General features: G+C 41.8%; 6 protein-coding genes across 6 annotated transcripts; 2 read left to right on the top strand and 4 right to left on the bottom strand.

Moving 5' to 3' along the window:
- Window positions 1-70: 70 nt before the first annotated feature.
- Window positions 71-1,384, bottom strand: TGL2 (Tgl2p; the record flags this gene model as incomplete). Its single annotated transcript, XM_018880975.1, has 1 exon — window positions 71-1,384. The coding sequence occupies one exon, from the start codon at window positions 1,382-1,384 to the stop codon at window positions 71-73; it is 1,314 nt and encodes a 437-aa protein (XP_018733612.1).
- Window positions 1,385-3,155: 1,771 nt separating this feature from the next.
- On the top strand, window positions 3,156-3,977 carry AWJ20_3933 (uncharacterized protein; the record flags this gene model as incomplete). The annotated part of the gene is made up of 1 exon (XM_018880974.1): window positions 3,156-3,977. One exon carries the CDS (start codon window positions 3,156-3,158, stop codon window positions 3,975-3,977), a length of 822 nt encoding a protein of 273 aa, XP_018733611.1.
- A 146-nt stretch (window positions 3,978-4,123) lies between these two features.
- Window positions 4,124-5,566, bottom strand: AWJ20_3932 (uncharacterized protein; the record flags this gene model as incomplete). Its single annotated transcript, XM_018880973.1, has 1 exon — window positions 4,124-5,566. One exon carries the CDS (start codon window positions 5,564-5,566, stop codon window positions 4,124-4,126), a length of 1,443 nt encoding a protein of 480 aa, XP_018733610.1.
- Window positions 5,567-6,188: 622 nt separating this feature from the next.
- Window positions 6,189-7,814, bottom strand: COQ6 (putative N,N-dimethylaniline monooxygenase COQ6; the record flags this gene model as incomplete). Its single annotated transcript, XM_018880972.1, has 1 exon — window positions 6,189-7,814. The coding sequence occupies one exon, from the start codon at window positions 7,812-7,814 to the stop codon at window positions 6,189-6,191; it is 1,626 nt and encodes a 541-aa protein (XP_018733609.1).
- A 327-nt stretch (window positions 7,815-8,141) lies between these two features.
- On the bottom strand, window positions 8,142-9,194 carry AWJ20_3930 (uncharacterized protein; the record flags this gene model as incomplete). Its single annotated transcript, XM_018880971.1, has 1 exon — window positions 8,142-9,194. The coding sequence occupies one exon, from the start codon at window positions 9,192-9,194 to the stop codon at window positions 8,142-8,144; it is 1,053 nt and encodes a 350-aa protein (XP_018733608.1).
- Window positions 9,195-11,145: 1,951 nt separating this feature from the next.
- Window positions 11,146-12,063, top strand: SAY1 (Say1p; the record flags this gene model as incomplete). The annotated part of the gene is made up of 1 exon (XM_018880969.1): window positions 11,146-12,063. The coding sequence occupies one exon, from the start codon at window positions 11,146-11,148 to the stop codon at window positions 12,061-12,063; it is 918 nt and encodes a 305-aa protein (XP_018733607.1).
- Between the last annotated feature and the right edge of the window lie 1,007 nt (window positions 12,064-13,070).

Here is a 13,070-nt window from a genome sequence, read left to right as displayed (position 1 = left end):
GGTTCCCACATAAGATCTATAAAGTAAATATTTTATTAAATAAATAGGTCGCAAGATATCGGTGATGCATTCAAAATCCTTTTTTTGCTAGGCTATCCATGATATGCAAATATAATGCAATGGCATTAAAAGAACTTTTCTGGAAAGTAGCCCACTTCAACCAATGGGTGACTCCTACCAGATTTACAACATCTAAGTGATCACAGTTTTCAATGGTACCCAGATACTCACCCCATTTGGCAGACTCCACACTAACAAGCCCATCGTTATCGCCTTCAACTGACTTGATGTAATCTGCGGAATACTTCAGAACTGTCGTCCATCTGGATCCAATTCGGGCTCCATAGCTTGAATAATAAACATCTTTATCATCCGGTACATGTGGATTGAATGCGTTTTGCATGTGCTCAGTGGTAAGTTGCTTTATGCCTGACGGCTCCTCTACCCCGCCAACACATGCAATGGCCTTCAAAAGCTTGGTGATATAAAGAGGATTTTCTTTGAAAATGTGGTCGGCAAAAGATGTTCCTTGATGTGGAGTTACAATGGTAGTGAGTGAGAGAACTTTGATATTTGGTGGTTTCAACACTGATATCATGTATCTGGCATCCAGACCACCCATAGAATGACCAATTAAATTGAGCTTCAGGGGCTCGTCTGATTCACCATTACCATTATCCAGATTTTCTTCCTTCACCCATCGCTCTATGACTTGGGCCAGGTATTCCGCTCTTGTTTCTATCGGCCCAACAGGTGGAACACTAGCTGACAACACTTTTGCCCCCGCGTCTACCAATGCCTCCTTGATGCCATGCCAGTATGAGAGGTCCTTGACAATAATTGGAACTGGGGACTTTAACGTATCGAATCCAAATAAGCCATGGCAGAGAATAATGGGATATTTTGTCGGTGTATACTTGGCTTTTAAATTTTCGAACTCGTGTTTCAGCAACAGCGTTTTTGGTGGTGACTTTGAAGACCCTGGCTTTCCAATAACTGTGGAATCCGACGACTCCTCTTTTCGCAAATTTCCATCCCGAACATTAGCAGGATCTCCCTCTATCTCTTTTCTATTCTTCAGACCATCTATTTGATCATTGGGATTCCCGCCCTTACCGGTGCCACTGCCGTTGTTATCACTATAAAACCTTGCAGGTGTAGTGGTGTTGAATAGCCCCAAGCCATACGGGCCACCTACTTTGCAGAGAAAAGACAAATGCTTAGCTGCTGAACCAGCAACTGCCGCAATACCACCATTCACTCCAACCCCTTTTAGAACGACCATTAGTCGTGCTCGAGAATTGCCTGAATCGTCAGTTTCTTTTTGATATCGTTGTTGGGATGCAGCAGAGTATGCTAGAAGCAGATCAGTACTGGACATCATCAGGCGGCAGTGGAGGGGTCGTTTAAAGTGGCAAAGCGGTTAGGGAACTGAGCAAACAATCGATATCCGCCGCCAAACGGAACCGGACTCGAGAGGGTATCAAAAATGCCCGCCAGATATGTGATTTGGTTTTTAGTGGTTTGACGAAATACCAGCGACTTGCAACAAGTCACACTGCAGACTGCTAATATTTATGCGATCAATTTAAAAGGCTAGTACTGGGAAAAACAAAGTAGCAGATCCCTTCCGTTTACAGACTGACATTTTCTCCTTATCCTAATATATAGTACACGTGATAACATGATAACGAACCATACAAAAGTATGGCTAAATCATAAATAGAAATAGTATTGTAGTAGTTGGGAATTACCTTTTTACACCTTTTAATTTGAATTAACAGAGTATTAGAGAAACAACTGGCTTGTGCTTTTGTTCTGTTTGACTATTATGTTGCTTATATAGGACATTGAGTCTGCGACGACAATGCACTCTCGAGAACAATTGAGCTTGATAACACCACGCCTCGCTATAACCTGGTAAATATTCTCAACAGATTGTATTCACCAGCTTGAAATAACTCATCAAATTTGAAAACTATAGCCATATTAAGAAGCTCGATACAAAGAGAATAATAGCTTGTAAGGTTATCTTGTATACAAGTCTCTAATTGGACTATCACGCCTTCTATAAGCAGATAACCTGTTCGTAGGTAGTCTATAAGTGATTGTTGTAAAGTCCACCTGTCTAACCGACTAGACTATCATCCATAACCTCAGCTATAAATTAGACAAAGATAGTCGCGACTCGATAGTTGGGCCTAGGTGGGATGTCCCAATAATGCAATCAATTTCGCAACTTCTAAACCAGATTAGAGGGCAGAGAGAGAGAGAGGAGCAGCAGTGTATGGGTAGCACCTCTGCCTCCAGGACCAATGAAGAACCAGCAACCCAGAACCCCCCAGTAGCAATTGACATCTTGTTTCTTGACCCCACATGGGGCAATCAAAACATGCGGCTGAAAACCGGTGAAGAGCGGAGAAGTGTCGATGTCCACCTGCCGATCATATGACGTACACAGTATCAAAAACAGCCAATCATAGCAAATGTGGTTAGGTGACCATTTACAGGTACTACGTCATCCAGCGCTAGATTTGTGAGCGAAGTGAGAGTAAGAAACATGCAGTGAATTTGGACAGGATAATTTCATCTAACGAACCAGTCAGAAACAGAGTCAGACTAAGAATACAGGTACCTTACAGCCCAGAAAGAGGTTAAAACAAAACATAATCACTAGCTGAAGAAAAAGTTAGTCGACAGCGATTCTAGGAATAACATAGACCTATACTGGATACTCCTCTGGTATTTGTGGAGAAGCTCGAAATTCGATTTCGTTTCTGGCATTAGATATTGGCGTTTGTCGTTAATCGGCCGTAGTTAAACAGTCGGACAAATCCCTTTTAACAAATTAAGTTATTCCGACTGTTGATTCAAATCTTTTCGAGAATATAAAATAGCGGTCGCAGGCTATTCGAAGGAGCTGTTATAATACCTTGTCATAACGTGAATAATCGTGTTTAAATCGATCAGTGTGTGACTCGGCATAATTTGTAATAGCTTTTTTTGGACGAATTTTAATATTGTCCAGTCAAAATTTATCGAGGCTGCTACCGTAATTTGAATTCGTCATATCCGATTGTTATCTGTTTGTGGATAGAAGAAGAGTCACTAAGCACTGAGCACGATATTTTTCTGGTGTTTTTTTTTAAAACCTAATGGGATCACCTTCTTTCATTCATAAACCGTTTCCTATTTCACAAATAACCCCGTCCACTATTGTGTTGGGCTCTTCTGGGTTCAAGAATACCACTGCCTCTGCTGAGGATACGTCCGTTGGAACTGAAGGATCGATTAGAACTACCTCGAGCGATATAACAGAGGGATCTCAAGATTCATTATCCGACAGAAACACAGATATCTCTTCATTATCATCTACAGAGTCTGCCAGTGGTACACACGCCGATTCAAAGACGAACGACTTTTTGGCGACCGCTGTTCAAACAAATATAGCGATTAATATGGCATCTTCAGCTACTATACGTTCCAATTCACAAGAAAGCGATCACAACGAGTCAGCTTCTGAAAATAATAACGATGGCAATATTCGAAGCACAGCCAATTCTACTACTCATTCTGCCGCTAATTCTTCCCCTGCATCACCCCTCCCATCATCTCCCACTATAATGAACACTATACTAGGACCTGCTACACAGAAAACATCCAGCACTATAACAATACCCTTTTCTGATACGCAGATAGAAGCCAGTTCAGTTCTTGTGACCTCGTCTGACCCACCAGAGCGGTGTACTTCTCCACGTCGCGATAATGTCGCAATTGAAAAAATTGGTCGAGAGAAAGTTCAAGTATTACGGAAAGAGGCTCAGTTAATTCAAGAATCGCTGACGGATATTTTAGAGCGTATTATTAAAGTCAAAGAAGACTATGACCGTCTAAGCAATGAAAACAGGTTTTTGCAAGATTACATTGGAAATCTTATGAGTACTAGCAATATTTTGAATAAAGCTGGCCATGCATAGCCTGAGAGTGCATGTATTTATATTTTGTTTTCTTCTGTTTATATAATCCTGTAATACCCCATACTAATGTATATGAATCTATTGTAGAGGGATGTGTAACTTTGTACAGACTTATTACTATCACTTACAGCGCTTACTTGGTAAGATCAATCTCGACTCTGAGTTCGATCAGAATTATGTCTATTATGCCGACCCTCATCTCTCCTTGCGTGTCGTCCTTGATCGCGGTCTCTGCGATCCCTGTAAGAGTCCCTGCTATGTCCATATCGCTCCCGGTCCCTATAACTGCGGTCTTCCCTATCTTTTGTACTATCGCTTCTGTCGTATTTCGTGTCGTCTCTCCTATGACTCCTCCTGTCATCAGACTTTTCATCACGTCCGTCATCACGTCTGTGATCACGTCTGTGATCACGTCTGTCGTCACGTCTGTCGTCACGTCTGTCTTCACGCCTGTCATCACGCCTGTCATCACGTCTGTCGTCACGTTGGTCATCACGTCTGTCATCACGTTTGTCATCACGTCTGTCATCACGTCTGTTGCCTCGTCTCTCATCTCTTTTGTTATCTGACTTGTCATGCTTCCGGTGGTACTGCTTATCCAGCCTATCCTCCTCATATCTCTCATCTTGGCGATATGACTCGTGAGTTTTCTTGTCTTCATATCTGCTATCGACTTTCCGCTCATAATGTGTCTCATCCATACCGTACCTCCTACTTTCCCTACCATCATATCTTGTACTATTCACGTTGCCGTCTCTTAGCCGTTGTCTCTTGATATCTCGCTGGTCGACGTTCCTTGACTTGACACTGGTGCTAGCATTGCTGATGAACTTTGATCCATGAACATTCTTTCTCTTAGCATTAGTCTCGTTTCTCCATCCATCACTTAAGCGGCTAACGCTCTGAGAAAAATCAACGTGAATTCGGTTATCATCAATCAATACACCATCCATTTTCAAATAAGCCCTCTCACAAGCCTCTTGATCTTCAAATTCTATAAATGCATACTGAAGTGAATCACCTGTATCCTTATCTCGAATTACTTCACAAGAGATAATCGGGCCAAAACGGGAGAATATCAGCTCCAAATCCTCGTCATTTGTAACAGGATTTAATTTACAAACAAACAAAACATTCTCCATGGGCTTTACTTCTGCAAAAGGTAAATCACCTACCATCTCCAATGTTAAAGCCTGTGCACGAGCATCCTGCTCTTTATGCTTATTTTCAGCATTCTCTTCATCTTCATTACTTTCATCGTTATCATCACCAATCCGAACTGTTGATAGTTGCTTTTCGCTAGGCTCGGGACTATTTGGTCTCACTAGTTCATCCAGTCCATTAGGATCTGGAAAGGGGTCTTCCAGTATATAGGTGTGCTTTATTCTAATGTCCTTCAGAGGACGACCGTCCGAGTCACAAATTGCGTTGCTAATAGTGTCTAAAGTGTCGTACCCTTCTTCAACACGACCAAACACAACTGCCCGAGAGTCCAAACTATCAAGCCCATCACCCAATGTGACGATAAATTGAGAGCCTGCCAAGAGAGATGGTTCGTCCGAATTTGATGCTATGTTCTTAACAACCATTGATACGGTACCTCGATGTTTATGTACATTTTTCTTGATATCAAACTCAGGTTGGAAGAAGCGACTACTATCATCGTGTCCAACTAGTCCCCATATCGATGTCCCACCATCTCCAATAGGGTATTCAGGATCACCACTTTGACAGGTGAACCCTTTTTGTACATTATAGAAGGGCGCAAAATTATAATATTTAACTTTGCATAGCTTTATGAAATTGAGACAGGCTGTAGGACAGTCATCTACGAACAAATCTATAACCAAATCACCTTTAAAGTTAGTTCTAAAACACAAATTTCAAAAGCTCATGTTTGGGACCCAAATACTATCACTTTCTCATAAAATACTCATACTTACCAGCCGATGTTTCTAACAATACACTCATACCTTGTTCTTGGCAAACTGATCACTAGCTAGATTAGATCATCTATATATAGTACGGCTGCAGTTCAAAAGATAAGATAAGAAACGCAGGGGATGCTCTTTTAGAAACCAAGTTATATATAGCTATTTATTGCAAAGCCTGGTATTTAATGAGACCACATCCGGAAGAATAAGTCTCGAATTTCACCAAATGGATATATTTTGCAATTGTGAGTAGTATTATAAAGTAAGGGAATTACTGCTATTTGGATGCGTTACTCATGAGCAAACGCTTGAGGAAAGGAGATTCGTTAAAAAAGTCTAGACCCCAGGATCTCAGCTGAACAAGTGGACCAAAGTCCGAGGAATACAGCTTGTGCAGCTTGTCGACTACTCCGAGCTTTATATGATTCGACCAGTATGAGGAGGCCCAGTACGGTTCAAGTGCTAGAAGGGAGCCAATATCAAGACCGCGTTTAGTAGCTGTCTCAATGGCCTGAACAAGATTTGCTACATCTGATTGGCCCATATTCAAGCCTTGACCAGCCAGCGGATGGGTGGTGTGTGCAGCATCGCCAACTAAAGCAACACGCTCTGAAACATAAGTATCAGCATGTTTCATCTTCAAAGGGAAACTGGCTCTAGACTTGTCTAAAACTTCTGATATTGGGACAGGTACGTTATTGTCTTCATCGACTATGTTTGTATTCTGTATCCTCCACTCTATTTCGTCAATCAGAGTAGCTTCATCAGTTATAGTGTGTAGATACTTTAGATCGACAGGGCCCAGACGGAATGCAGCATTAACCATCGCACAGAATGCAGCAGGAGTTAACGACTTCAGATGTTGGGCATTCTCTGGCGTTGTAGACCATACTAAACTGCAGAATCCATTAGGAAGCGGAAGTAGTGCAATGGGCCCAGTGACTAAAAACCTCTGCCATGCAATTGATCTGAAATCTTCCCATTCGAGTTTCACAGAAGCTACAAGTCCGTGACGTTCATAGTCCCAACCTCGGGATTGAATACCAGCGAAGGTACGGACAGGCGAATTGCCACCGTCAGCTCCGACCAGTAGTCTTGCTGACAGTTTTCTGCCATTTTCAAGTTCAACAACAGGCCATGAAGAGGAATCCCAGGTTGCAGCCCCTAGTGAAACTTGGCCATCTTGCTTGTTATTTTGCTCTGATGGTTGTCTGGATATTGATTTGACTTTTGCAGAATCGACCACATTGTTCACACTTGCACTTGAATCCAGCTCAGCAAGCCTTGAAAGTAAAGAATTCTGAAGATTCGAGTTTTCAATCATCCAGGCAATTTCGTTGTTCTCACCCAAGATATAAGGATCAAACTCAATTCGCGAGTCGGAGCAACCATCCCATACCTTCATCTCATGATAATCCTGAACTCGCTCGTGATGAACATGGTCCCAGGCGCCAATGGACTTGAGAAATTCCACTGACCTCGGAGTCAAGCTGCTTACTCTATTTTCATATAAATTCTCAGGTAGACTCCAAGACCGCAACCGTTCTAAACTGGAGCCCTCAACCAAGACAATATCGAGGTTGGATGTGACAGGTGAATTTTTGAGAGCCGTGAACAATGTCAACCCAGCAGGACCACCACCGATAATAACAACATCATGATATGATACTTTTTGTTCATTTACAGCACCAGCTTTGTCTGTTTTAGATGCATCAATACTCTGATTGTCAATGCTGGAAGGTTCTGCTTGTAGAATTGGACCAACAGTTGAGAGGTGTCGAATCAGGCCCCATTGAGATCGGCTAGCTAATAGTTTAGAATGTGATCCAACAGCAGGCGATGGTTTTCGGATAAACCGTGCCCGACTCAGTGGGCGCCAACCGAGCCTGATTAACCCCGACATATTTATCTGAGTTTTTTATAGCACTTTACACAGAAGCAGGTCATCTCGAGATGGTCACCTTATATTTCTATGCCGTTGATCACGTGACTGCTACCAATCCTTCGTCTTGATTTATTTTGGCTCCTGGCTGTAATTATAATACCTAGTATATATATCAATAAGATAAGATAGACTGTTGTAAGAGCAAAGCATTTTTTGGTGTCCTATTTAGAGAAAAGTATTAGTGGTTAGCAGGTTTATTAGGACCCTGCATGAAATTGTATCCCATATGCCCTTGAAGGTGCTGCCGCCGAGACCTCAATCAATAAACATTTATGCTATACCATGTTATGGCAGTTTAGTCTGTGATATCTCCCTTTCGAGGCTATCGACAAGGTCTGAAATAGATTCGCCCTCTTTGACCTGGTATAGACCTTGGCCCGACCATAGTGAGTAACTCTCAGCGTCACCTTTAGCCAGTGTAGCTTTCCGTAAAGGTTGAGTTAGCGCATTTTGGATAGGATATGGGTAAATAGAGTGCTCTTTACTAGTATTCATAAATTTGTTGACAATTCCTCTTGCATATCTCCCACTGAAGCCTTTCGTAAGCGATGTGTTTGAGCCAGACTTCTGACCAGCCAATGATTTGAGATAACCAGAGGGTATTCCTGCTTCTGTCGAGGCTAAAAAGTAGGTCCCTAGCTGGGCCACATCTGCACCTAGCAAACGGGATGCCACTATACCTTGGCCGCTCATGATTCCGCCAGCAGCAATCACGGGAATTTTTACTTGCCGTTTAATCTCTGGAATTAAGGCGAATAGACCCAGGCCAGGATCATCGAGATTAATAAAGTTACCTCTGTGACCACCAGCCTCGGTTCCTTGAGCGCAAATCGCATCAGCACCAACTTTTTCCCAAGCAACGGCTTCTTCACCACTAGTAGCTGTACCAATTACTCTGATGCCACGCTCATGGCATGCATCGACTTGTTCGGCAGACAAAATTCCAAAGGCAAAACTTGCAACAGGGGGTGCCAATTCGAGCAAGGTCTCAAATTGATCTTGGAATTTAGGTGCAAATGATTTTGGAAGATTGAACTCAACGCCTTCTTGCTTATAATAATCTTTCAGCCACTGGATGTCTTTGGTACGCACGTCAAACCCTTGTTCATAGTTGTCTATTACAAATAGATTGATATTGAATGGCCGGTCTGTCTGATTGCGAATAGCTTCAATCTCTTTTCTTAAAACTTCTGGTTGCATCATTCCACCTCCCAGAGACCCCAAAATTCCTGCTTTACTAGCAGCAACTACCATCGAACTTGAGCTGACACCTGCCATAGGTGCTTGAATCACTGGGATTCTCAGCTTTAATTCTGTAAATAACCAGTTAGTTGCCATTGTTGAGTATAATCTATATCGCGCAAGTCTCATCTCCGTCAGTCTAGATCACAGTTAACAGTATTTTTATATATCAGTTCGCTGGACCCTCAATGTTTACATTGGTACATTGTACTTACTGCAGGTCCAAACCCGAATCGGACTTTGAAAGCCGTGTCGGAACCGAACACGCCCTTCTAAGTTCGATATCTAGTGGAAACGCATCAGTCATTGCTCCGACAGGCTTATATTATAAGGGGACTTTCCACTGGAAATTGAATATTCCAAGTTACTGAAAAGTTGGCATGACTATGACTACGAGTCATGCTGAGTCGATATACGATCGTCAGATCTTTTTCTTCAATAGGCATATAATGAGAATTTGGCACCGATCTGTCTGAAATTGATTTCAAGCACTTGGATTTAAGAGTTCTATAGTGAAGCTCTCAAATGCCTTTTACATATAAGAGGTTTAACATAATTCCTACTACAATTTATAACAATAAAAGTGAAGTAAGGAGGTCGGTCACTCTTGTATATATAGGCTTGCTAGCCGTGCTGGTATGCCCAAACTATGGTGCTGTTTCACTACATTTTACTGGGACCAAAATTGGGTGGATGAAGATGAAATGTCCCTTATGATCTGGCTAGGATAGCCAGTTCTCGCTCTCAAATATTCCTCTCCCCTACCCCAGCTGGTTTATAGGGCTTATCACATTGCGTGTATGCGTACAATAACGTCTGATCTTCGATCATTAATTTCAAGGCCCGTAGTCCAAGATTTGTAATTAATGGTTGTCAGTTAAAGGTGACCAAGTGTCCCTGGATTATACTGGCTTGCTAACGTAAGTATAGTATACTTTTATTCTCTATGGATATTTGGACTCCGCTACCAGCTAGTTGGTTGAGCCCATAAACCATTAAGAGCACTCTGTATTTTCGCTATTCCTCACTTCCACATGGCAGATAAAATACTACGCATACCTCAGCTGGCAGACTACACAAATCTGATGCGACCTGTTAATTAGCTTGGCTCTAAAGGAGTCTAAATCAAAACTAGAATGCAACTTTAATAGTTCTATCTTGTAAGTTATATCTACAGTGTAAGCCTTATTTGGACTTTCCAAACGAAACCGGATCAATCACCCATTCAAGTCCCGACCCGTGGTGACTATAACTCAGAAAGTAAGAGATTGCTTCAGACCCTTCTCATTATTTGGATACGAAATATAAGGCTTGTAGCTTTCTAGCAGAGAAAGTATTAGGTTAATTAGCTAATCTAACTAGAACTTCGAAATATCACGTGATGCTGTTAGCAGATACGAGACTGGGCCACCTCAATTAGAGCAAACATCAGGATCTTAAACTCGTGTACTATGTACATAGGACATAAAATAGGAACAAAGATTCCTTTGATAAGGAAATCAGCTTTACCCCTCATTAACTAGCTGCAATGTATTTAGGTGGAGACTGGTTAGTCGATTATGCACGCTGTACGAAACGATCGACGCAACGATGTAATCAGATATGCACAATTAACTCATAAAAGAGAACATGAACTTATGATTTGATGTCTCTCCCTTTTACACCTGACTCCCAGCTCTATAAATCAGTACTCCTCCAGGCATCAAATGACTGATAGGGAGAGTGGCGAGAAAGTTAAGTCCTCAGTCCTTGATGTTCTCGGACTAGGTGGGTTCTTGTCTACTATTCGTAAGTATAACTTCAACAACAGTTGATTTAAGTGAAAAACTAACAGGGTAAGCCTTTGTAGGATTATGGACAGTAGGAAAGTACATTGCAGGGAGAACTCAGTATCATAGATCATTATCCAGTACTTTAAAATACAGAATAATAAACGAGCTTAACTCCAATCTCAACGCTGCCCAAATCAGGTAAGTAATGTCTATAGATTGAAGCTCCTGTCACGGGAAGAGAACTGGTGATTCTAACAGATTATTTAAGGGCCCTTATGCCTACTAGTGCCGCAAAGGTTCTGGGATGGACAATGAAGAAACCGTTTAAGAACTACGGCAAAAAGTACGCTTCAGATGGATTTACTGCTTATTGGCTGGTTGAACTGGATGATAGACAACCAGAGGATCCTGTTCTGATATTCTGTCATGGAGGTGGATTTGTATTTCCGCTATCTCTTCCCCAAGTTTGGTTGTTGACTGCTATCGTGAGAGCATTCCCTAGCGTAAGATTAAACGTCTTGATATTGGACTATTCATTGTCACCAGAGCATAGATACCCAACACAAATCGAAGAAATTGCTTCTCTTTATCGCCATTTGCTTGATGTTGAGGCATGTGAGAATATTGTGCTTGCTGGTGAATCTTGTGGAGGAAATTTGATACTTGCCTTGTTAGCACATCTAAAGCATGGGTTTCCGACCGCAAGTCCCACTACAAGTAAATGCAAGGACACTGCTGTCAAGGGAGCCATACTCATATCACCATGGGTTAATCTTGCAATAGAAGCAGTTGTCCACGATGCAGACTCTTCATATGTAAAGAATGCTCATGAGGATATTTTAAATACTGAACGGTTATGCTTTTGGGCAAATGAGTATTGCCCAGACAAACTTACAAGACAGACGTCTCCTTGGGTTAGCCCTGTCTTATTGATAAAGGAAAACATTGGCTTTTGGGAAAATGTATTACCAGCGCGTACGTTGATCACCTGGGGAGAAGAAGAACTTATGAAAGACGATGTAGCGCGCTTTGCGTCCATGACCAACATAAGCAATGCGTTCGAAGTTCCCAACGGTGTTCACGTTGATGTATTATTTCAGTCAAAGTCTCCCGTCTATGATAAGATAATAGCATTTCTGGAAGGAGTGTTTGAAGCAAAATCTGTCGATTCTAGTACTAGTACTATATTATGATTATCTTTCAAGGGATAGGTTGACGTGTGTACCTTGTTATGTGTTTTATGCGTAAAGTTCGCACAAAAATTCACTTTTGTCACACTATCTATATGAGGGCTATAACATGCCTTGTGTAAAACATTGCTTATTTAGTAGCTACAACATTAGAAAGAGAATTGAAGACAAGTAGATCAAACTTCTCATCAGCCGACGTTGAACAAAGTTTAGGGCAAGGAATTTGATATATTTGATCGAAAATGGGTTGTTCACCGTTAGATAAGATAAGCGGCTGCAGCATGCATATATGTAACAGAATTTGATTGTAATAAAGGTTCATAAACAGTGTTGATCTGAAAATATCAGAAGGCGGTTTGGTAACTTTGCGAAATAATCAGTCAACAATCAACCACTTATTTAAAAATCTCGATGTAAAATGGGAATAACTCGTACAGCTTTGGACGCCGCCATCTACGTCTCGGATAGCGAGCCCGTAAGTTTCATTTGCCTCAAGAGCTTATTTATGGAATACTAACTAGTAGGTTTTGAAAAAACTGAGGATAGGGGATGGCCACAGTTCTCTTCACAGTCAAAATGATTTCAGGGATGAGGTAGGACAGAGCCTTTTATTACTGCTCAGTACAGTCAACCAGAATCAAGTAAACGATAATATACGTCATGGTTTTCCTACATCTTCTGTAGACTTGCAACTGGTTGGCGACAAGGGTCCAGCTAAAGCTCGACGAAACGAAGGCACTTTTGGGATAAATACTACAAGTAGCACTTGTGGTGGTGAAGCAAAGAAGGCTGATTCTATCTTATCTTCCGAAGAAGACAAGGATCCCTTTGGTGGTGATCAGGGAATCTGGAAAGGTGCTAGCCCCCACAATGGGACCCCCTATCCAGTACTTGAAACGTACTCCACCAACCCCTCTTCATTTCGGCTTGTCATGGGCTTTCGCAAAGACTGCTCACAGTGTGTGAATCAAGTCGAGGGTCATTATGCTCACTGGGTACAGCGGTGATAG

The sequence above is a fragment of the Sugiyamaella lignohabitans genome, chromosome C (genome assembly GCF_001640025.1).
Source record: "Sugiyamaella lignohabitans strain CBS 10342 chromosome C, complete sequence".
Lineage (NCBI taxonomy): Eukaryota > Fungi > Ascomycota > Dipodascomycetes > Dipodascales > Trichomonascaceae > Sugiyamaella > Sugiyamaella lignohabitans.
Note: the sequence above shows the minus strand (reverse complement) of the source record. Positions and strands in the feature narration are given on the sequence as shown.